Source organism: Orussus abietinus, unplaced genomic scaffold (assembly GCF_000612105.2).
Source record: "Orussus abietinus isolate OABI.00-Male unplaced genomic scaffold, Oabi_2.0 scaffold287, whole genome shotgun sequence".
Lineage (NCBI taxonomy): Eukaryota > Metazoa > Arthropoda > Insecta > Hymenoptera > Orussidae > Orussus > Orussus abietinus.
Genome location: NW_019394434.1, coordinates 35,497 through 58,007, shown reverse-complemented (window position 1 = coordinate 58,007; position 22,511 = coordinate 35,497). Strand labels below are relative to the sequence as shown.

The window sequence follows — 22,511 nt, the reverse complement described above, 5'->3', positions numbered from 1 at the left end:
CAATTTATAGTGGCATCAGTGCTCCCAACAAATTCTTTCAACCGAGCTTGCCTTAAATTTATATAGATATTGTCATACTCAATTTTCCACCAAGAGAAAGTATATGTAGATCCTCCATTTTGTAATTTATTTTATATCATTTTATTTTACTTTATTTCATTTTAAAACGCTTAATCTACAGTAAATAGGGAGTGCGATATACTGTAGAAGGATAAATATACAAGAACTTTTTAATTTCTTGTTGTTATATAACTGTTTATTATTTTCGTCATAATGTCATTCTATCATTGTTGTCATAAATAATCATGGCAAAGATTTGACATTCGAAAAATGGGAAAGCGTGTTTAAAAGCACGTGCTCAGCTTTGGATGTAATTTCTTTCTTGTCGATTTATTTTGTTACAAAAAATATATGTTGAAATAGTTACAACGGCGGTCACTTAGCACTTTTAAAAACAGTTATTTAGAATACAGTAGAATATGAATTAGCCGAACGAACTTGGATATAGAATGTTCAAATGATCGAATGCGTCGATGCGATTTGCATAAAAACTGTTCTGTTAAGTAGTTAACATATTTTATAACGTATAATGAACGTATTAAAACGGAATGACTGGAAATGTCATTACCGGAAGCAAGTCGTATGAATGTATCAAAACAGAATATCTAGAAATATTATTATCAGAGGTATGTACTTCTTATCTCTGTATCATTCGGTTATCTTATTCCACGTTATTTTTACATTAACGAGTACGCTCAAATGTACTTATGTAAACTGACCTATGTACACTGAAAATGTTTATTTCTGTTCCTTAGGTGTTATCATTCAGATAATCCAGTAGTCAACTAAGTAGTGTTCGGATAATCGAGATTCTACTACACTGACAACACATTGTGATAATACGCCAAAACATGTACGGATTATATCGTCACACAGAGACGACATATTTGTCTTATATGTACTTATATTTAACTGAGTCCACTAATCTTGTCCTTTCAAATTATAAGTGTTTAACCAGTTATGCAAATTATCGTTGATCAAAGTGATACAGAAATTTCCTACCGAACACGTTTAAACGAATTTAGCCGAATATATTTTCTATTTAAGTACTTGACATGTGATTTCTTTAATTAATTCTTTTCCTGGTTGGGTCTTATTTTACTATTAAGGATACATTTACATGAGCAATGTTGTTGCAACTTTTACAATCGTAAGCTTACTGTTACATAAGATATCGTAACAATAATAACGACACATGCGGACTTACCAGTTCAAGTTTTTTATATCTAAGGGAACCTTTCTTTAAAAATATCATTGACTCTTTTAATAACATTGCTCTACACAAGGTGAACTAGTTCTTTTGTACGAAGAATTGGGGTGTGAATGTGTATTGACATTCAAATTCTGTTTTTCAATTGGTTTCAATTTTGCTAAATTGACTTTCCTGAGTTACTTCGCTATTGTTAGATGTTGGTAAGTCCTAAAATTAATTATGTTCTACAAATATACACTATTTGGTCCACCTGGTACATATTAAGTATTTCTCAAAATCAAATATTTTTCGGTAATTTACTGAACAACATAAACATTCGAGGCATATGGAAAAGCGGTATTTAAATTTAATGAAATTAATTTAATTAATAATACCGAGGATTCAACTTAGCGGTGGTGATTATTTCTGTTAAAGTACTTGTTCGCTATTTACATGTACATACATACGACTATCTAAATCTATTTGCCTGAAATTCTTTGCCGTCGATGAAAGGTTGATGGTTATTCCTGTTGAGAATGCATTGTATAAGGCCTCCACCGTCAGCAGTAATAAATAATTAGGTCGATATTTCAAATGATCATCTTTTGGTACTTCAGTACTGATCATATAGTTTTTATAACATGCGCCTGGAAAAGATCTGTAAATTTAAGGCAAAATAGAATGTTATTATTCGTGAAACAGTGGTATTAAATTAAATGAAGATCTGATATTTATAACAATTAATTTTATGTCCTCAAAGTCACAATGTCTATCCATGGTCATCGCACTTTACTATAGCAATGTTACTCGTTCGTTTTTTTTGTTGTGTATGTAATGAAATATTCCTCACGAGATTTGAAGCACTTAACGGAAATATATCAGAAAATGGTAAAAGGCGTTTTCCCAAATTCGGGGTCGCCGATATTATAAATGTCATTAATATTTGCATCAAATCCTCCTCAGACCCTGTACAGACCAATTTCAAAATTCTATCATTGCAGCGGATCCCAATCCCAAAGTTTCGTTAAATCGGCGCAACAATTAGAACTCGGGGATTTTCAACAGCGCTGATTTCGAATTTACAATCAATTTATTCCCCTTCCTAATCCAATCTTAATAAAGTCTAACGGCCTATAAATTCCCCTTCCCCAAAAAATTAATCCCACGCAAAACAATAACGCGTTAGCCATTGCGCCCTTCCAATGTAATTATTATTATATCCCAACTAACAAAAAATTAATAGAATCCTCGTAATTATTCCTAGATTCCCAAAACGAGTTGATAAAAGAAGAAAGAATCGACAGTAACGGGCAAGGTTGAAATAGCGTGATAGACGTACAGAAAATGGTCCACTGCGCAGATACAGCAAAGGTTGTAAGTGAACGATAGCATATACAAATATTAGAAAATCGAAATTGATACAACTAAGTTGTTAGAAATCATTGAGTATCGTTGTTTCGGAGCGAAGCCTCCTTTAACCCTTAACGCTCCGACTTTTAATTGGGAATATCGACCGGCAACTCCAACTTATTCTCATCATACTTCAACTTGCAAGTCGGTCGGAGCGGTGGTGCTTGAGAGGCACACTTGGAGTAGAACGCCGTACATCGATGGTGCTTCAGAAGCACACTTGGAGTAGAACGCCGCACATCGGTGGTGCTTGAGAGGCACACATGGAGCGTTAAGGGTTAAATGTAGTTGGAATCCGGGTTATGCTTACATGCTTGCCGGTAAGACGAGGGAGTTCCATATCCACGAGAACCGTCAGCCATGGGTTGATTACGTAAGGTATCAACGTTGTTCTTCCGCTAGTGTCAGATGTACGTAAGTGTGCTCCTGAAGAGGAGTGGTAATGCTACTCGCTTGATGAGCCGGTCGATCAAGTGCAGACTGCAGGACGTTATTCCGCTGCACCGAGCATTTGGGTTGGTCATTGGGCAAGGGTTGAGGTATGGACTTCCGTTGTGGGTAGCGTTTGCAAAAGCTGTCATAACTGCTGCTCGATGTTGCAGTTCGCTGCAGCGCGGTTACAGCGTGGACTCGCAAAGGCGTTGCACCTTCGCGACCCATCACGAGGTTCCCCTGTTCCATGTTGAAGCCGACGCAATCGTCCTCGGTAGCACCCACAGTCTAGAACCACGGAATGTCCGCATCAACGGCAAAAGAAACTCCGAGGAGGCATTCACTTAGGAAATCGAATTTTAAACCTCGAAATCAAAAGAAATCAGGGAATGGAAAAATCATGGAAATCGTTCGAAATCACCGAATACTGTCACGATTTTAATTAAGGCCGCACGTTCCTTCTTACCGAATCGCAATGTTGCTTATCATACGGAATCAAAAGAAGGAAATCATTTTTACAGATTTCCAAGTGAATAGCCTCTCGAGAAACTCTTTGAGGCTCAAACGCGCAAGGCACGTTTTGCTCATCATTCGACATTACGAGTTTCTTGATCACTCGCCTAATTCGTGTTGAAAAAAATTCATTTTGATGCCTAATCGTATTTAAGGAGCAGGGTATCAAAGCAATTGACGTAGGATAGGTTTGTCTGTACCATATAGGTAAACAGTCTTAACTCCAGGTTTTGCCAATATGAAGTTATTATTATCTTTTTGCCTGATTTTAATTCCATATCGTGGAATAAGTTTCATGAAAGCTTGTGAACATGGACTTGTTACTTTTTATTTCTACGGCATGTAGAGCTTTCTGGCGCCCAGAAACTCAACCTTTGGTATTCGTGTAAAGGAAGATAAAGGATAAAAATGAACAGAGGGGCTGTTCTTTTCCTCCACATCTCTTTCCTTCTTTCTTGCTAGAAGATAGGCCATCGTAATATTGCGCAACTGTTTGACGCAAAAAAAGAGGGAAAAGAGAGAGAAAACAGCCTCTTTGTTTTCTCTCTTTCAGTTCTGCTCCTCTTCATAATCGGTTCAGTGTCCGCGTCCTTTGTTCTTATATCCTGTGCCCATAGTCAAAGTAGAGCCATTGACACGGAATTCTTCGGGAAATGGAAAATGGCTATATTTTACTATTATATGTATTCTTATTTCAAGTTTTTCCAAAGGAAATATCATTAATAGAAATTTCTTTAGTGAAAAATTCCGGAACGACGATGGAGTGATGGAAATTATGCAAAGGATCTGTGATCTTCAGGGTTAAAAGGCATTTTAAATTGGCATTTCATTGATCCAGGGATGATTTATGTAAATACACTTTGCGGATATTTCACGGTTATTTAAGGGAAGTAATTTTAAGAGTTTCTGATATCGAATAACGTCGGAATCGAAGGAGGACGCGCCTTTAAGTCAACGTTATAAATTATTCGTTCCGACGCCTACGCTTCCCGCTCGACCCAGTAAAATGATAATTAAATTCCTAGCCTCTTCGTTCCCAGGGTTACTTCTTTCCACACCAACGCTGATCTGATAAATCAAATAATTTCGCCTTTTTCATATCGTTTCGCTTTAAGAAACTTTCCTTCGGGAGGTGGACAAGTAGTAACTTATTATTGGCATTTTAAATATTAAGTGAATAATTTGCGAGGAATTCTCCAGGAAAAAATGATCTAATATTCTGAGTAAAGTCCTATACAAAGTATAAATTTATGCAACAAATTATATTCACATTAGGTAAAATGAAAAATATAGTTTTTTACGGATAAATACATTCCTTCGTATTCACTAGCCGAGAAATTCATCAATGAATTGGTTGTACAATCATCTCCGCCCATTTTAACGAACACAAAACGATCGAATTAATAACCATAGTCAGAATAATAGGACCTGTAACTTTGAATTTAATTCTCATAATTTTTGGAATTTGTTAAAAATAACAGAAATTATTACCGTATGAATCGTGATAGAGGAGAATGAGATTACAAGGACTACATAGTTTTCTCTTTTCACTATATGGGTTTTTTGCTGTTATGTATCCGTATCTATTTTGTCTATAATTTTTATATTCTGTTTATATAAGTATAACTAGTATTACTTTTTCCTATTCTGTATATTAATATTTAATGTGTCCGTCCCTGGGAAATGTGCAGGAAATGGCTATTATTTTTGTACATGGCCGAACACCATCCAAAGAAGAGTAATAACTACTATTACGATATAAATCATTCACAAACAATAAACAAACAAAATAAAGCCAAAAATAGCTTATCTGATTTAGAAAAAGTATTGTCTCAAGCACTTTAGCTTAGCATGGTCCAACCAATATAGGAAGGCTATAGGTGTTCGATCGATATAGGAAAGCTCATCATACATTCAGTAGATATTCTGTTTTATAACTGCAAAGAAGGCGCGAGGCATTCACCAAAGCAATCGTATGCTGCCGATAGAAGTTCGATCGAATTTGTATCGTTCGTTCGGTCGAGGAGTCTCGGGAGGAATGAAAGATCAGGGAAAAAGGCGTGCTATCTATCACAGCATCCATCTTGGACTCAAAAGTAGTCGATACTTACTTTACGATGTGGCTTGCGACGTGTCAAACCGTGGGGAGTACGACAGAGAATTTCTGATACACTTTCCCGAAAGTTACGTGTCATGAAACAATACACCATTGGATTGAGAGCACTGTTCGCATGACCCAGGAACAGACAATAGGACACCAAGTTCGATATATCGCTTCCGCTGTCTGTGAACAATATTAACAGTTTTTTTTAGATTTACAATGGAATATTGAATTCATTGAATGACGCATGCATTCATGACTTACATGATTCTAACACACGTACAGTAAAAATATTTCATTAATTATTAAGGATAAATATTTCTATCACACTTCAGTAAATTTTTATAGTTCAAACACTGGTTCCTAATCAGTGCGGAACTTAGCCTTTACAAAAGTACTACGTTTGTTAATAAATGTCGTACAGTGTGACATTAAGTTACATATGTAACGCTGATGTCCCGCTAATCTAGTTTAATAAAGGAAATATTTTAGATGTGAAGGAAAAATAGGAAAAGATAGTGGAAAACATTCAATGAGAAAACATTCAATCCTTCCAATGGAATTTCTTAAACATCTATATGTACGTTACTATTTAGTCATGTATGGTAGGCTTAAAAGTAAATGTGGGATCATATGGGGTTATTACGCGATCAATGATCATTTTTGTACATGGATACAGAATACTTGTCACTTAATTTTATGTAAGTTCTGTATAATGGAGACCTGCTTCGATGTCTCGATAACAGAATGATAATGCATGCGTAAGATCACCTGTACGCTTGGCTACACCGTAATAATAGGATTGCTTTAAAGGATCGACCAGCAATATGGAAGCATTATATACATATATGCTTTTCCAACACATATCATAATTGACAATTAAGCCGATAAGAACCCAAAATATTCAAGTGCACTTCTAGATATCTAACGCGGTTTCAACGCAGTCGTAGTTGCAATGAAAATAAAAAGTTATTTAAACATCACCATCGTCAAAATAGAAACCTTTGTTGTTCTCTGAACTCTACAAATGCTTAAGTCAAAATTACGCATTAAAAGGGTCGTGAAAGGGTATTTAATCGTTCAGAAGTTCACTGTATTAACAGCGTAATAAGCCTAGCACTAATGAGAGAATATTAAGTTATTGATCATGGACGTGTTAAGTACGTGAGAATTTCATTTGTGCGAACATATCGAGAGAGATGATGGTTCCAATAACTGGGACAACCGGATAATAGGAGCTTACTGATTCCCTTCTCTATCAACGATTTCTCGATCAGGTAACACAATTTCAGACCGATTATCGCGTGCTATAATCTATGTGTTGTCGAGATCAGGACTTGACAAGTATTCATGTAGCAGGAGTGCCGCTTGACAATGTCCGATAATAAGGGCGGCAGCAGTAAGCTTGGTAAATCGGACATTGAGTAAAATTATGCTCGATTCTATGAAGCTTTACCGCGACATGTAATATTTCATGTATAATACGTGTACCGATATAATTCAATCAATTAAATGTGGAATTTAGATGCGTTTAATTAATATTGATTTTGACTTAACCAGGAAAACTAAGTACCACCGAACAAGAGCTTTGGCAGTTCTATCCTACTGAAACGTCCCTAGTAGCACAGAATAATATCTAAATATTTCTTTGTAATCTTTGCTAAATATCTNAATATATGTTTTTAAGCTTAAGCAATCAAGATGTTGATTATTATTATTTTTGAAAAATCGTAACGAATTCCAGATTAGGCTATTGCTTATGTCGAAGGTAAGCCTTGTATGTACTTCGGATTTTAAATTCAGATTCCAAACTTTATTGAGCTTTCAAACGAGTCGTTCCAAGCTAAGTCAAAGACATTGGAAAAGTAGACCATTGTCTGAAGCTCATAATTTAGTTCATCAATGGACTTCTATCCCGAACTTTATTAACAACTCTGGGGGAGACGGTAAATGGACTAGGAATATAAAATCAATGCCTTTCTACTTGCCGAATACTTCAAGATCGATAAGTAGTTGAAGAACGTTGTAGGGCAGCCAACAAAGGGCGAAGAGGACCGCTAACAGAAGCAGGACCCACGCTACTCGTCTCCTTTCTCGAACTAATTTGAAGCCCTAGGAAAAAATAAATTTTTTAAACGATCTAATCATCATCTTGCACTTTAGCGCAAGCAGACGTTTATCGATGCATAGGTACAATTAGTTTCCCGCAAACTTCGTATTGTTCCAGCTCAAAGTTAACATTTCATTTAATTACATTTGTAATACACTATCCGCTCATCAACATTGAATACATAAATAAACATCCCAAATACAACGACACTTGTTTTTCCTATGCAAATGGTTCGAACTATGCAAAGAATATTCTTTCAAAATCTTCTTTTATTGTGCACTTGTAAGGAGACGCTCCGACGCAAGATTCGGCGTTTAAACTGGATGTTGGTGTACTGAATAATCGATAATAAATATTGTGTTTAATAAAATATGAGGTATAAGTAATAGTCACATGCCGGGCTATCAGTATTAATTGTAGGAAAGTTTAAAAATTCGGTTTCATACTTGCTGCGAGCTAGCACTACCCTTGATGCTGTCACTATCGAATGGCGGCTTTCGGGCGCATAAAGTTCGGCCCATCATCGAGTAAGCAAGTACCACGATAAATCCTAAAATCACCATAAACGGAAATTAAACTACCATCTAATTTTCCATAAGATTTTTGTAGACATTTTCACGTCAGTGTAGGATTCTACTTGCTTACCAGGCACTGCATAGACGAGAACGAAACAGAACGTCCCAAAAATCGGAGGTTGTATACCAACGGGTTTGAAGTCTTCCGAACAGACATAGAAAGGTGGAGGTGTTTTGACTTCCTCTTTGCCAACCAAAGTTATGTTACCAAGGTCTGTGATGGGACTGTGGAGGGTTACCTAGCAAAAGAATATCGTACGTATCATCATCTCCACTGATCATCAATATCTTCAGAAAACTACTACCTAATCAACAAATCATTTCTGCATTAACGTCTTCTACCACTTTTAATTATAGTTTCATTAAAATTTTCTTCCGTAATCGGGCATAATTTCAAACGATTCGTTAGGCTTTAATTCTAATCAACGACTCAAACGGGAAGATAAGAATAAACTGATATTCTATGACATATTTTGATGATATATTACATATTATAGATAAATAATGTTTTTATTATATCTTATTTCTTTCAATATTCGAATTAATTGTAATAAATATTTATCTTCTACAAATCTGTGCAAGATGCAAATTTCGAATACCGAGGTTTTATAATATCGGCTGTTATTGAATACTTTTTATTTCATCGGTTACGTGTACGCTCTCGAAGTCCTAATAGAAATTACACAACAGAAAGAAAAGAAGCGACGATAAGACACAATAATGCACCTTGAATCCACTTATCCGAACAAAAAATCGTTAGGAAGAGGGGAATCAATGAGCTGCTATTATCCGAGCCGTTTCGAAACTCGACGTGATCGGATAAATGGAGTTGTACTGGACGTAAAGCGGAACTTATGGGCCATTCAAACAATAAAGAAAGACTCGTGCAACAATCAAATAGCCTTTTTAAGTATTGAGCACGGAAATATATATACATATATGTATTTGATCCCCTTGCCATACGTTAGCTTCTATTTCCCTTGTGACATTTTTATTTCAGGTGAGATTTCCTTCCATAATAGTTGGTAGTGACAGTGGACGCAAGTAATTTTGTCATTAATATAATCATTTTTTGTTTAAAGTAAAATTCTTAATCTAAGTATTTTAATCGAAAAGCTGGCGATTAATAATTTTTGATCAGGGCTAAAGTTTATTTTTCTATTATAACAGGTTTTTATTACTATTTTAATTATAGCCATAATGTTTCTTCTATATATTCTTCTAGTAACATTAATTGAATTTCGGATTAAACGTCCTCTCCTGGAACATAATGGGACACATTAACGACTTCACCGAGGAAAATATCGACATTCCCGTCAGAAAAATTATTAATGTTATTGGACATTGCATCTATTAAAATACTCTCGATAATATTTATTTCCAAAGTATGGCATTTTGTTGACTGTGTTTCAATCCTGAAGTGTTCACTTAATAATTGATTACGCATCTCTTGCACACAAAAGAATATTGAATATTGCACAATGAACAGTACAGGGGAAAAGCTGAATTATCCATATATCCGTATAGGATAATGTATTTTTATCTTTTAAAATGTTGTATCATAATAACGTTTTGAAATTAATTAAAAAGGGTAATCTCCTGAATCTGAATATATTATATACTTTCTAATTTCCATGAAAAACTCTACGGTTAACATCCGGTGAGAAGATGGATCTCAATTGGCGAAAGCTTTCATAAGGTTCATTGTTAATCAAGTAAGGTAGAAATTGTTCTAGAAAATTTGTTGCTTTCTCTCGGATAACACATCCATACCGTATAGCGTGTAGACTTAAAATCTAATTATCAGGGGCATATTTCCAATAAACACGAATCTTCCGTGTTTAATTAATCATATCCCAAGTTTCACGGCTAATTATCATCCGGAGGATATAATCACACTTGTTGCTACCTGACTTGCTGGGTATCAGTTTCCGCGTCTGTGCAATCAATTGAACATTATTGATTAAACTGTTAGCTATGATTGTACTTGAAGGGGTAACCCCATCAACGGTCTCGAATCTAAACTACTTGCAATTAACTTACTTTGTTTTTATATTCCAGAATAAATTAAATATCAAGTACCATCGGATTGACTATTTGTCTTTTAAAGATCTAACACCTTAACATTTCCTTTTCCAATTCAGCTTTTAGAGTTATCATGCATAAAATTATCATGAACCTCATCGTTGATTAGAATTTCCGTATCTCACTTTTAAATGATCGATTTAGTTCTGACTTCCTCGTCGCATTACTTATTAACAGCATCGTAAACTATAATTTAATACCATTCTATCAGAATTGACAATACAAGTTCCACGTTTTGTCGATGATATAAAGTTGCAAATTGTTGCAAAATCCATTTTTTTTTCAGCATTTTACCCTCCCATAATTATTTTGCAAAATATATATACTATTACATCCTATCCCTATCATTTCTGTCATGAATTTAAGGTATTGGACATCAAGAACCGCTTAAATAGCTACAAAACTGAGTTCACGAAATGTATTCAGATTAACGAAAAAAATAATAATTCCGAGTTATGGCTATTACCACAGAGGACTTATTTATTTTCTACATTTTACTTTTCATCAAACTGAACCAAGTATTGCATAATATTTTTCATCTCTTAATTTTTAACATCACTATTGACGTAGACGATACGTAATTAGAGAATTCATTCGTGTTGAGTTCGTGTAATGATGAGGTCCCTAATTAGTAGCATGGCCCTAGACTTGCAATAGCCGTAATAAGCAGAGAGATTATTACGGCTGCTGCAGTAGTTAAAATTGGTACTTATTTCAAGAGTACACACACACGTTTAGAAGTGGCTCAAGCTCTCACCGCCCTGAGAAGCGGCGTGAAGATGCCGAGTGCTACCATCCACAGGCCAGCGATTACCAAAATGGCGCACTTCCGATTGCACCCCCTTCGGAGTGCAATTGGGCTCCTTATTGCCAAATACCTGTCGATACTCATGGCGGTAATTGTGAAGACGGAAGCAGCCACTGATACACCTGTAATTTAAGATCGATGGAGTTACTCATTTCCAGTAAAACTTCCTAAAGAAAACCATTTGCCCCTGAACCTTTCGATCCTTAATGAATACTGTATGAATATATATAACATCGAAAATATAAATTTAGATCGTGAGTGATTTATTTCATGCCATTGATTTCAATAGCCTTAAATTGCTAATTAATGATAATGGATTTAAAATCAATTGAGTTACTCATTTCCAGTAGAACTTCCTAAAGAAAACCATTTGCCCCTGAACCTTTCGATCCTTATTGAATATTGTATGAATATGTATAACACCGAAAATATAAATTTAGAACGTGAGTGATTTATTTCATGCTATTGAAATCAATAGCCTTAAATCGCCAATTAATGGTAATGGATTATAGTTAATGATAGTAGGTCGGATTATTTTTTCACCTTTCTTGTTGGCGATTAACACCGTACTTCGACCTTAATTGCTTTACATGGAAAGAGATTATTGTAAGCAACATACGAAAACGACTGAGAATTGTTACAAACGGCAAGCGTAGTCTTTAATTAGTTGGAACGAGACTAATAAAGTAAGTCAGGGTGTCTAATCTTAACTTAACCGCGTTGTGTCACGAACTTGGATCTTGATGGCTCAAATGGTTGAGTGAGACATGGATTCAAGTTTGCTCAGAGTTAAAAGTACTGCTACAGTGAAACAGCCTTAATTAAACTCAGAAACACGCATTGCATGTGATTCCTCATGAGAAATTCTCTAATAAACTTGCGAAAAAGAATTATTCTGCGCGCTGAAAATTTTCATTGCGAAATCAATTTGCGGTTTGATAAAGAAGCATCCCTTATGATTATTAATTTCAAGATACCGAAAGTCTAGAAACATTCGTTAAATCCGATGAACCGAAGTACAGGTAGCAATTAATTGTAAGAAATTAAACGATCGCATTCATCAATGAAATTACCATGAACTGGATTTAAGTGGTCACATTTGGCACCGCTTTTATCCGTGTTATCTCAAGCAACAATAGAAAAGTTGCAAATATGAGAAAAGGGGTAAAAACTGAGAAAAAACAAAATGAATGTAAAAAATGTACGATGGGCCGTGTAGACCGAAAGTATGGGAGTCAATTTTAATTTGTTCGTCCTCGGCAAACTTTTCTTAGGTTCTGAGGGTCACTGTGCAATCTCTTCGAGGTTTGATAAAAAAGCTTCTCCTACGACCATCCGCATCTCGAGAAAGGGCGTCGCGAAGGATGTCCTCGACGAGAGGCGAGGGTGACGCTCGACAAACTCAATCGTTAGATCGATTCCTTTGACATTCTTTGCACCCGACACGTATACGCAAGGCTTATTTACACGTTCCAAGTTATTACCGTCGTCGCTGTTAGCAACAATTTTGCACGAGAGACGACCATTCGACGGAGATCCTTTCTTATCGGACTGCAACATGATCGCGTGGATGATATCCTAGTCATTATTAACATCAGCAAACCGCAGATTAATTCTGACCGAACATTGATTAACTAATTTGTCACGAATAATCGGGTCAAGTTTCGATATAATAATGGGGCACTCCATCAATTGCTTCGTTAATTTTCCCAGGACTGATACACTGATGAAGCTTCCACAATAATTTATTAAAATGCGTGATATGCTTAGAATGTTTCAATTATTCTTGAATTAATTGTAGCACACTTAAGAAATTATGAAAGAAAAGGGGTCACACTACTGCAGTTAGGTTATTTACATATTCTGCTTTTCATAAACAGACTAAAATAAATTCTTTTTACAAATGGAGTTTACATTTTTTTTTCCATTTAGTGCACGGCGTCCGTTGTTCACGATTTCCTCGGACTCTCAGAAACTTTCTTTCGAATCGGCTGCTGCGACGAAATTTGGTAGAAGAGAGAAAAGATCAATGTTTGTCGTGACGTAGGGGCCCCCACGCATTGTCATGTTGCATGATCCACGAGAAAAAGTCGCCAGAGTAAATTTATCGACCTACTGGGGCCTTAGAGTAAAGAAAGGGCTGTTTGACAGAAGGTGGAAATATGGGTTAGCGGTGGTCCAGAAAGTCCAGACAAAACGAGAATACGGTGGGGTGGTAAATGGCCAGGTTAAAAGAGTGAGTGTACGGCTAACACCTAAGGGTCATCTGATATTTCCGATGATACGGGACCCTCGACTATGTCGCTTACCCTGAAGGTAGAAAAAGAACTTGCACATGGTTTCTCCGTAGACCCAAACGATGGAAACGGCTTGGCTGACGGCCATGGGCATGCAGATCATGGTAACCAGAAGATCCGCCACCGACAGATTCACCACGAAGTAGTTGATGGGACTGAAATTGAATACGTCTTTTCTTAGCTTAGGAATAACATAACCCCTAGTAGCACAAAATTTTTGTCCTATATTTTCTATATATTTAACGAATATCGTACATTTTGTAAATATTTATTCGACATTCGAAATATTTGCAAAACGTTTACTTTAGAATATTATCTCTATAATATTTATATAATATTAGCTCCATGTGTTTTCATAATATTTTTCTATCAGATATACAAAACATTTCGTTTCATTTTAATACATGTATTTTTTTAAATATTATCTGCCGAGTACATTATAAACGTTTTAAAAATATTTAAAATCAAAATCATACGTTTTGCTCCCGTAATGAAATAGGGGAACGAAAATATTAGAAAAATTTCTCGTGTTTTTTGATACCAAATGAAGTGTCCGATAATAGTCGCGAAGTAAAAAATGTATTTTATTATGTTAATAAGTTAAGAAATATTTCTCTATATGTTTATAAATTATTGAAACTAAATATGTTATTGAGGTTTTCAACAAATATTATAAATATCTTCAAATGAAATCTACAAGAAATCTTAAAAAATCTGTCGTTTGAGATGTTTAGCAAATATTACAAAGGAATATTTAGAAATTATTCTATGCTACTAGGGACGGACATAATTTTGCAACGCTCGATAGTGATCGCTACGATAATGAATGATAAGACGAGCCGTTGCTATTTGACGAGCTTCTAAATAATAAGCGGCAAACATGCGTTAGAAATTTTCTTGTGGATTCCTGTAAATTGCTGACCAAGGTTTAACGTCAATGTACGAGTTTAATGAATAATTATGCAACGTTTGACTTGAAACTCTGAACACAATTGCGAGGGTGTTAATTGAAACTTAATTACGAATAAATAGAATTAGTGCAACTTGAGAAAAGTAACGTGCTCATTATTAAATATTCTAAGAATCTTGGCATTTCCATCAAAAATTTTGTTGGCGGCAAATTTCAGCAATTGACAATAAATCACGTTTGAGGAATAATTTCACAAATAATATATACGTCCCATGACCAACTTTTCAAGCGCATATTTTATTCATTTTATGAGCTCAAAAGTACACCTGCATACCCTGCTCCATTATTAACACCTGGTAGAAAGTCTATCTTGAACCCCGCTAAGAAGTTTTCAAATTTAATTCGTGGTTTCTGTATTATAATCGAGACGCAAACATTCACAGTGTCAAATATTAACAAGATCCACAAGAAGTAATTTCCATACTTCACAACTTTATAACATACGGCACTTTTTTAAACAGAATATAACCTTTCACCCTAAACTTTTTCATATATAACCGGAAGCACTTCTGAAAATGTATCAATTCGGTGAAAAATCATGAAATACACTTCAACGCCTGAAAAAAAACTGGAAATCTTAAAAATTAAAGTTGTGCACGTCTGATAACCACATAGGTGTACTGTTCAGAGTAATGAAAGAAGTCTATGGCCACGTTTCGGTAATTATATAATGTTTTAAACCAAAATTGAATCACTATATTTTTACATTATCTTAAACAATATACGTATACACTTACTACATACACATATATGCATATTGTAACAAAACTTGGCATTTTTTAGCGACCAGTGCATGTAGAAGGGACGCAGAGGAATAAAAAATATCCACACGAGTACAGGATTAATGGCACCACTCAATCTTGCCTTCTTTCGGATTTCCTGACCTCGTACTTTGACCCTTGGTCAAAGAAGTTCGTAGCTTGAACTTGCCGGAAATAGCGGAATTGGCCTGTACACTTTGCCATGAACGGTGGACATTTGGTCGCGAAAAAAGAAAGCGCTGAGTAAGGCCGCCCACGATCAAGTCACATCGGATGGATTTATGAAAGTCGAATGAAAGCTACCACCGCCGGATATCGTTAGTATCGCCCTGACAGTAATGGATAAGAGGAGTTAGAAAGATGAAACAGCGGGAGAAAAATAAGCGGAAGAAGCAGGTGTCTCGGCGCCATTCGAAATTTATTGCCCTCTCAGGGCCCCTCGGACGTTCAATTGCCGCAGTGCATCGAAAAAGGCGATTTCCCCTCCCGGCATTAACTTAAATTCTAGGGGGACGAGCCTTGGTCATTTCTATGTTTCCGGATGTTTCTACTTGCCGAAGGAAAATGCGTCATCCTAGGAAAACCAGGAGAAGGACAAACGACGGGAACGAACCGCGCGTGCTCGGACGTGAGCTCTTTCCGCGCCTTTCGCGAAGGGTTGGCAGAAATCTCCGAGAAATAACGAGAAGACGAGACCGCCGGGGCCGGATAAGGAATAGTAAGATTTCAGTGTCGTAACTTTCGGAACACGTGTCCCTTGCCTGTCGGATTACTCATGTTTTTGATTTCCAAGGAACGCTGGAAAATGCCTGATGTACTAAACGCGATACTTCAACATGGCGGCACTGGACTCTTAACATTTAGCCGACCGCTCATTTGTCGTATCGCCATTTGGCGAGATTCACGCAGGTTCTACTGCTCGGCAACGGTGATATTTACCCAATAGTTGCAATATAATTATTATTAAAAAAAGAATTGAGATAACTGTTACACCATTTTAATTGTATAGTCTCATATTTTTAAATTATTATTATATAAATTATTATATAGGTTGACCGTTCCTGACAGGGATGGAAGTCAGGTTCAAAATCAACTTCTGACCAATCATACGCCAAAGAACTCTCTTCGTCACTTTTGGAGTCACTAATTATCGATCTTTCCTTATTTTTTAATCGTCTCGCAACGATATCGCTCCCACTGTCCAAATCGCTATCACTTTCACTGTCAGAACTATTATCCATGTCCGATAATGCATCGGCATATATTTCTTCATTGCAGAACATTTTGAAAGGTATTTTATAATTTTTAATAGATCTAACAATAAGCTTTCGATATTCGAAGGCAGCGACGAAAGACAATCTCAAACTAACGGAACAAGCGTCCGCATAAACAATTTCAACAAAAAACGATCTGGTAAATATTGAGGGGAAAACGGTAGAAACTGTTCATTATTTGTTGCTCTGAATCAATATATCTACCTATTCATTCATTGGAAAGAAGCATTACCGCTGACAAAAAGAAGTCACGCGTACGTGACAACGGCCGGCAATATGTTAAACGTCGAGGGACAATTGGACGTTAATATCGCCGAAGATCTTTACACGAATATTTTTGCAATTGCAAGTCTTTTGAAATGTCAACATTTTAAGCCCATACCTAGATCAGGATGTTTTTAAACGCTTCTAGATTTTTGTACATCTGCCTTATCATCATTGCAAACATTAAAGCATGATTTAAAAGAAATTATTTTTGAAAACTTCCACTAACTTACAATAGTAAATTGTACCTATCAAGTTGAGATTAACTCATTTTCTTAAGATTTTCTTATTACCACGAACTGAGTTTTGTACGTACGGTGCAGTAAGTATGAAACTGAAACGGTTTAATTTCATAGCTTGTGAATATTATTCTTCATATATCTAGGTGTAAGAAGTAATACTCCTTTTTATAAAGAGTGATGCTCGAGTTTATCGTTCGAAGTCCGCGATTATTGACAGTGAACACTTCGTATAAAGTTGTGTGTTACGAGGTAAGTATAAAATAAGAGCGCACTCTCGTTGCTCCTGATGATGGGTTGAAATGGGGTTTCCCCTCAACTCCTCCTATTGGGGTGGCCTATGCTCCAAATCTCTCTATCCCATATTAAATGTTCCTCTTATTACTATTTCTTCGGCGAAATAATTCGTTTTTTCACAAGAAGCACGACAGTGACAAATGTCCTTCATTTGCGCGTTGTGACGAGACCTTTGTTCCTTTAGATATCCACTTTTTGAGCAGAGTCTGTTTAAGAACTTCTTCAGTACAGTACTATAAATATATACAGTACGGTACACAAGATTTACATGTATATTTACGGGATATTTTTATCATATATACTATAGATAATGTAAGTTTTCTATACGTATGTCCTAATTTGTACGTCCAGTATATTATACTTCATACGGTGCCTGGTGATACATCATAATTTACACAGTGGTAAAAAATTATGATGTATGGTTCCCAGCCAAAGAGGAAGTAAATAAAAAATCAGAGTATTAGATATTGTTTTAGGTGGATGATAAACGATATACATTTACTATGCCTATAGACCTAATTTAGACGATAAATTTACGTATATTCCACTTCATGAGTTGCCTGGGCAGCTTATTATCGAATATTTCGCATTTTCATTCCCCTCTATCGATTTCCCCAAAATTCGATTATCGAAAATACGTTGCTTGTCTTAAACGAAATTTTCATTACACCTTTAAAATTCACAGTTATTCAGAGAAAAAGTATTAACTTGTCACTGTTGGTATTAAACAGTTGACTTTATTATACGCTAGTTATTATTAGCTGCATTAAAAGTTAATGTTAGTTGTATTACAATATCTGATTTCTTAGGTACGAGTTAGTTCCAACAGTTGTCGTTACTTATATTAAAACGTGCGTAAGGGCAGTAACTGATCGAACTAAACCCAAGGGGCATCATTTCTCCCGTTTCTCCCTCGATACGGGTTAGTGATATCCCTGATGTCGAATGCTATCATCGCTTCCCGCTTCCCTTCCTATTGGGGCGCCACTAATGCAGGTCTGGACCTTAGATCATTTATTACCAGAGGGAGAGTTCCAATCGTTTACGTATTCCTCAGTACACCACCCTCTTCACCCTCGAATTTCTTCCCAACGAAGATTTAGGCTCTAGCACCCCTTCATGTTATTTTCAATCTGCATAGTTTACGTCGACTGAATCTCAATAAATGCGCAATTTTTCACTATTGAAACAAGATTGCACGTCCGAGTAATGTAATAAAAGATGTCACTGTTACCTTCCTCCCCAAAAGGACCGTTCAATTTGATAAAAGTGACTATGATAGTGCTCATTAGATTCATAATTACAGTTCACCTTCATCCTAGCCGTACCTCCATCAGCGCACAAAGAGACACTCACCTGATCGAAGATGCGCCTAGGATGGTTATTAACCCTTTGTACTCGACTGGTGTCTGTGAAATGGTTTAACATAACTAGAAGAGGTACATTAGGGTAAAGTAACTTCGAGTGCAAGAGGTTAGTACTATCGTTAGTGTAACGATCTCCAGGAGCAAATCAAATAATTTGGAAACTTCGTCAAAAATATACAGCGACTTTTCTAATATTTTCCGTTTGCGTGGCTATAAATAAATATTTTCCTATATGAATTTCTTATCATGTGGGCTCATGCTGCGTGAAGTATCAGAAAATGCAGTTATCGGAGAACCGGTTAAAAGTTTCTGATGGAACACTATCGAGACACTTTAAACTTCGTATACTCATTCATGTACCCAGCTTGTTAAGAGTTTTAATCTAATTAATCTTATGTTAGGATCTCCGTACACGTTCACGCAGAAGTTCACAGGTGACATATAACACATGTTTATAGGTATACGCGTTCCTGTACATGCATCGTAAGTGACATGTACATGTTCACAGGATGATCGTTATTAGCTGTTATTCCAGGTCCTTTTACCTTTCATAGAAAATTCACAACTTTTTTAAAAACCGCAATTGCTAGTTTCTTAGGTCGTTAGAAACCCTCCAGTAAAACTTCTCCTTTGGTGGACAACTTGATGGACAATACATCCGCGCGGATATAAACGTCTTTTAACGCGCATGTAAACAAGTAAACATTTTTAAGGATTAATTAATTTGACGCTTGTGTTCAAAATTCCTTCGACTTAACCCTGTTTGATCTTAAATTTCTACGTGGATTCGTTATTTTTTATTTAGAAATAGAAGGGCGTAATATGCCTTGCACTCGCGTAAAAAACTAGGGACGTGTTATAACGTTATAATATACACGGAGAAAACCACGTATATTATATGACATTTTATACCTACCCAACCCTGCGATCAACTTTCGCATGCGAAATTGACAGTTTCGAATACGACGTTCAAATGTTGACTAATGACGCGACTTCGCATCAATGGAATATTTTTTATCCGAGTCTGTTCATATGCAAAAAGAAATTCGTATGAACTCGAGAATAAGAGCCATGGGGGATTGCTGTCTTCTCGCAGATGGAAGAGCTCACGCATTACTGTGACTTCAAGGCCCGCCATGGCTGAGCCGGTCTTTGATAAGGGCACCTACGCCAGACGGGTTCAATGCAGCAATAATTTTGAAAAATTAAAAGAAAAATATAGCCCACGCATATCCAATCGCAGTAATTCAAATGATATAAAAATGATGTTAACCACCGTTCTTAAACATGGATAATGAATTTTATACCGAATTTATTTATGATAATAAATGTGGATTAGTGAATGTTATAATATACACGGAGAAAACCACGTATATTACATGACGTTTTATACCTATCAACCCTGCAATCAACTTTCGCATGCGAAATTGACAGTTTCGAATACGACGTTCAAATGTTGACTAATGACGCGACTTCGCATCAATGGAATATTTTTTATCCGAGTCTGTTCATATGCAAAAAAAATTCCTATGAACTCGAGAATAGGAGCCATGGGGGATTGCCGTCTTCTCGCAGATGGAAGAGCTCGCGCATTGCTGTGACTTCAAGGCCCGCCATGGCTGAGCCGGTCTTTGATAAGGGCACCTACGCCAGACGGGTCCAATGCAGCAACTAGACGAAAGCAATCCGCCAGGAGCAGAGGCAAACCTCAGAGGGGACAACGTAGATAACCAACCTAAGCCAAGGCGTGAGCCATCATACCGAGGGCTTAATGGCATCGATGAATGGCGCCGAGAAATGGTGTCTCTGGGATACCGAGGTGCCTCCTACGGGATCAGGGATGGCCAAGACAAGCCGAGGTGGACACCCCTTCCTGGCTTCCCGTGGGTCCAAAAATACGACCCGGTAATACCAAAAAATTGATAGTGTACTTTGCAAGGCGATAGCGGAACTCTCACCCTCAACGGGGTGGCGTTGGTCCATTTCTGAGATCTTCTATCTCAAATCGCTCCCATTGCCGCAAATGGTAGGTGTAAAACTACATTTCGCTTCACTCCGTTATCTTGTTTAAAGTCTGTCCTATATATCTTCTCGATATATTCAAGTAAAACATAACATGTAATAGCAGTGCTTTCTTATTTAACATGTTTCTGCCAGACCAAATTTCGATGACTTTTTGTTCTCGTTTCTGCGGATTGTATATTGTGGTACGCTATATTTGTATTATATTTAGACTCCGATAGGACATTTCAAAAATATTTTATAAAAATGTTACACTTAATGGCAACTTAATCCTTACGATCATCAAGTGGCATGGGGCGTTTTTGCGGGGTACATGTTACCGAACATGGTAGATGTAAGTATCTCGCTTTGATGAAAATTATTTTTCATCGAAATTAAATATTCTTGTGGTTCATTGTAGAGTTATGTAAGAGCGTCCTGTTTCAACGATAGTTAATATAGGAATAATTGCATGCACGTTCTATGATGTACCTTCTCATGTAATGGTATTTGTAGACGACGACGACAACGAGAATGTTGGCGGTGACGGCTAAGACGATAATCGGCACGTAGAGGGTAATGAGGAAGTAATTGGTCTCCTTGTTCAAGTCATCATAAAATCTTTGCAAGATCTCCGAGGCCTGATCAAACTTTAAAGTAGCGTTTGTCCCGCTGTCATTAAATTCTTGCAGCTCGAAATGCAACGTTTCGAAATTTGTATCCCCATTTGTGTCCGACGCCGTCATCTTCGAACTCATAACGGCAAGTTGCTCGGATCCCAATTCATTAATTCAAGGAGAAAGTGGGTGGTACTCGTTAAGGAAGATCATCATTAATTATCTCCAGCTCCATTTACACTATATTTTCTAGCAGATGCTTCGTTTTCCTTTGCGATCATCTGTAAAAGAGAAGAATAAATCGTTTAATCTATGCAAAGGAGAGGAAGACGTAGAGCTAACCACTAGAGGGATTAATCACTGTCATTGCGATGTAATCACTTCAATTGGTACTCAGCGAAAGTAATGGTCGGGCAATTAAATACCGGGAAAGAAATAGTATTTTAGGGAACATGCGCTGAAAATGGAATAGTAAAAGGAATTATTCGTGGTTCGCTTCATGTCGCGTAAAGATTGTATTAAATTCAACTGTCCATATTTTCAAACAAAGCCAGGACATCTTCATATTTACAGATATCTGCATAATTGATCGAATTATCAATAAAAACGCCAAAATATTAATAACGATGTTCCTGACGTTTTTGATTTTCCAATATTACACAATGTTAGGGAAAATATACCCTGTATTTTCCAAAAAGAATCGCTAGACATTAAAATAAAAATCGTGCAAATCAGAGACTAACATATTTCGCTTAGAATAACGTAAAGAGTCAGTGATTCAATTTTGGTTAATAAAAATACTTCTCGATAAATTGCTGACGCATGGCCAAAGTCTACGTTTATTATGATAAAAGAAACATAAGCTGTGCACAATTTTATATTCTTAGGTGTTGCCATTTTTTCACAAGTAGAGTATTTAACTAATGTACGTAATTTTCAAGAATTAAAAGAAAAATATAGCCCAGGCATATCCAATCGCAGTGATTCAAATGGTATAAAAATGTTGTTAACCACCCTTCTTAAACGTGTATAATGAATTTTATACAAAATTTGTTTATAATAATAATTGTGGATCTGTTAAGGAAATGTACTTCGTGCGCCGATTATTTACCCTGCCCCTCATTGGGTGCTGATAAAT

At 36.4% G+C, this 22,511-nt stretch overlaps 1 protein-coding gene across 1 annotated transcript; it reads right to left on the bottom strand.

The window, feature by feature from the left end:
- Positions 1-1,655: 1,655 nt before the first annotated feature.
- Positions 1,656-21,623, bottom strand: LOC105702929 (orexin receptor type 1). The gene is made up of 9 exons (XM_012430890.1): positions 21,249-21,623; positions 13,596-13,738; positions 11,236-11,408; positions 8,464-8,632; positions 8,265-8,368; positions 7,693-7,820; positions 5,719-5,887; positions 2,973-3,382; positions 1,656-1,910 (listed from the first exon to the last, which is right to left on the bottom strand). The coding sequence occupies exons 1-8, from the start codon at positions 21,512-21,514 to the stop codon at positions 3,044-3,046; spliced, it is 1,491 nt and encodes a 496-aa protein (XP_012286313.1). The 5' UTR covers positions 21,515-21,623; the 3' UTR covers positions 1,656-1,910; positions 2,973-3,043.
- Between the last annotated feature and the right edge of the window lie 888 nt (positions 21,624-22,511).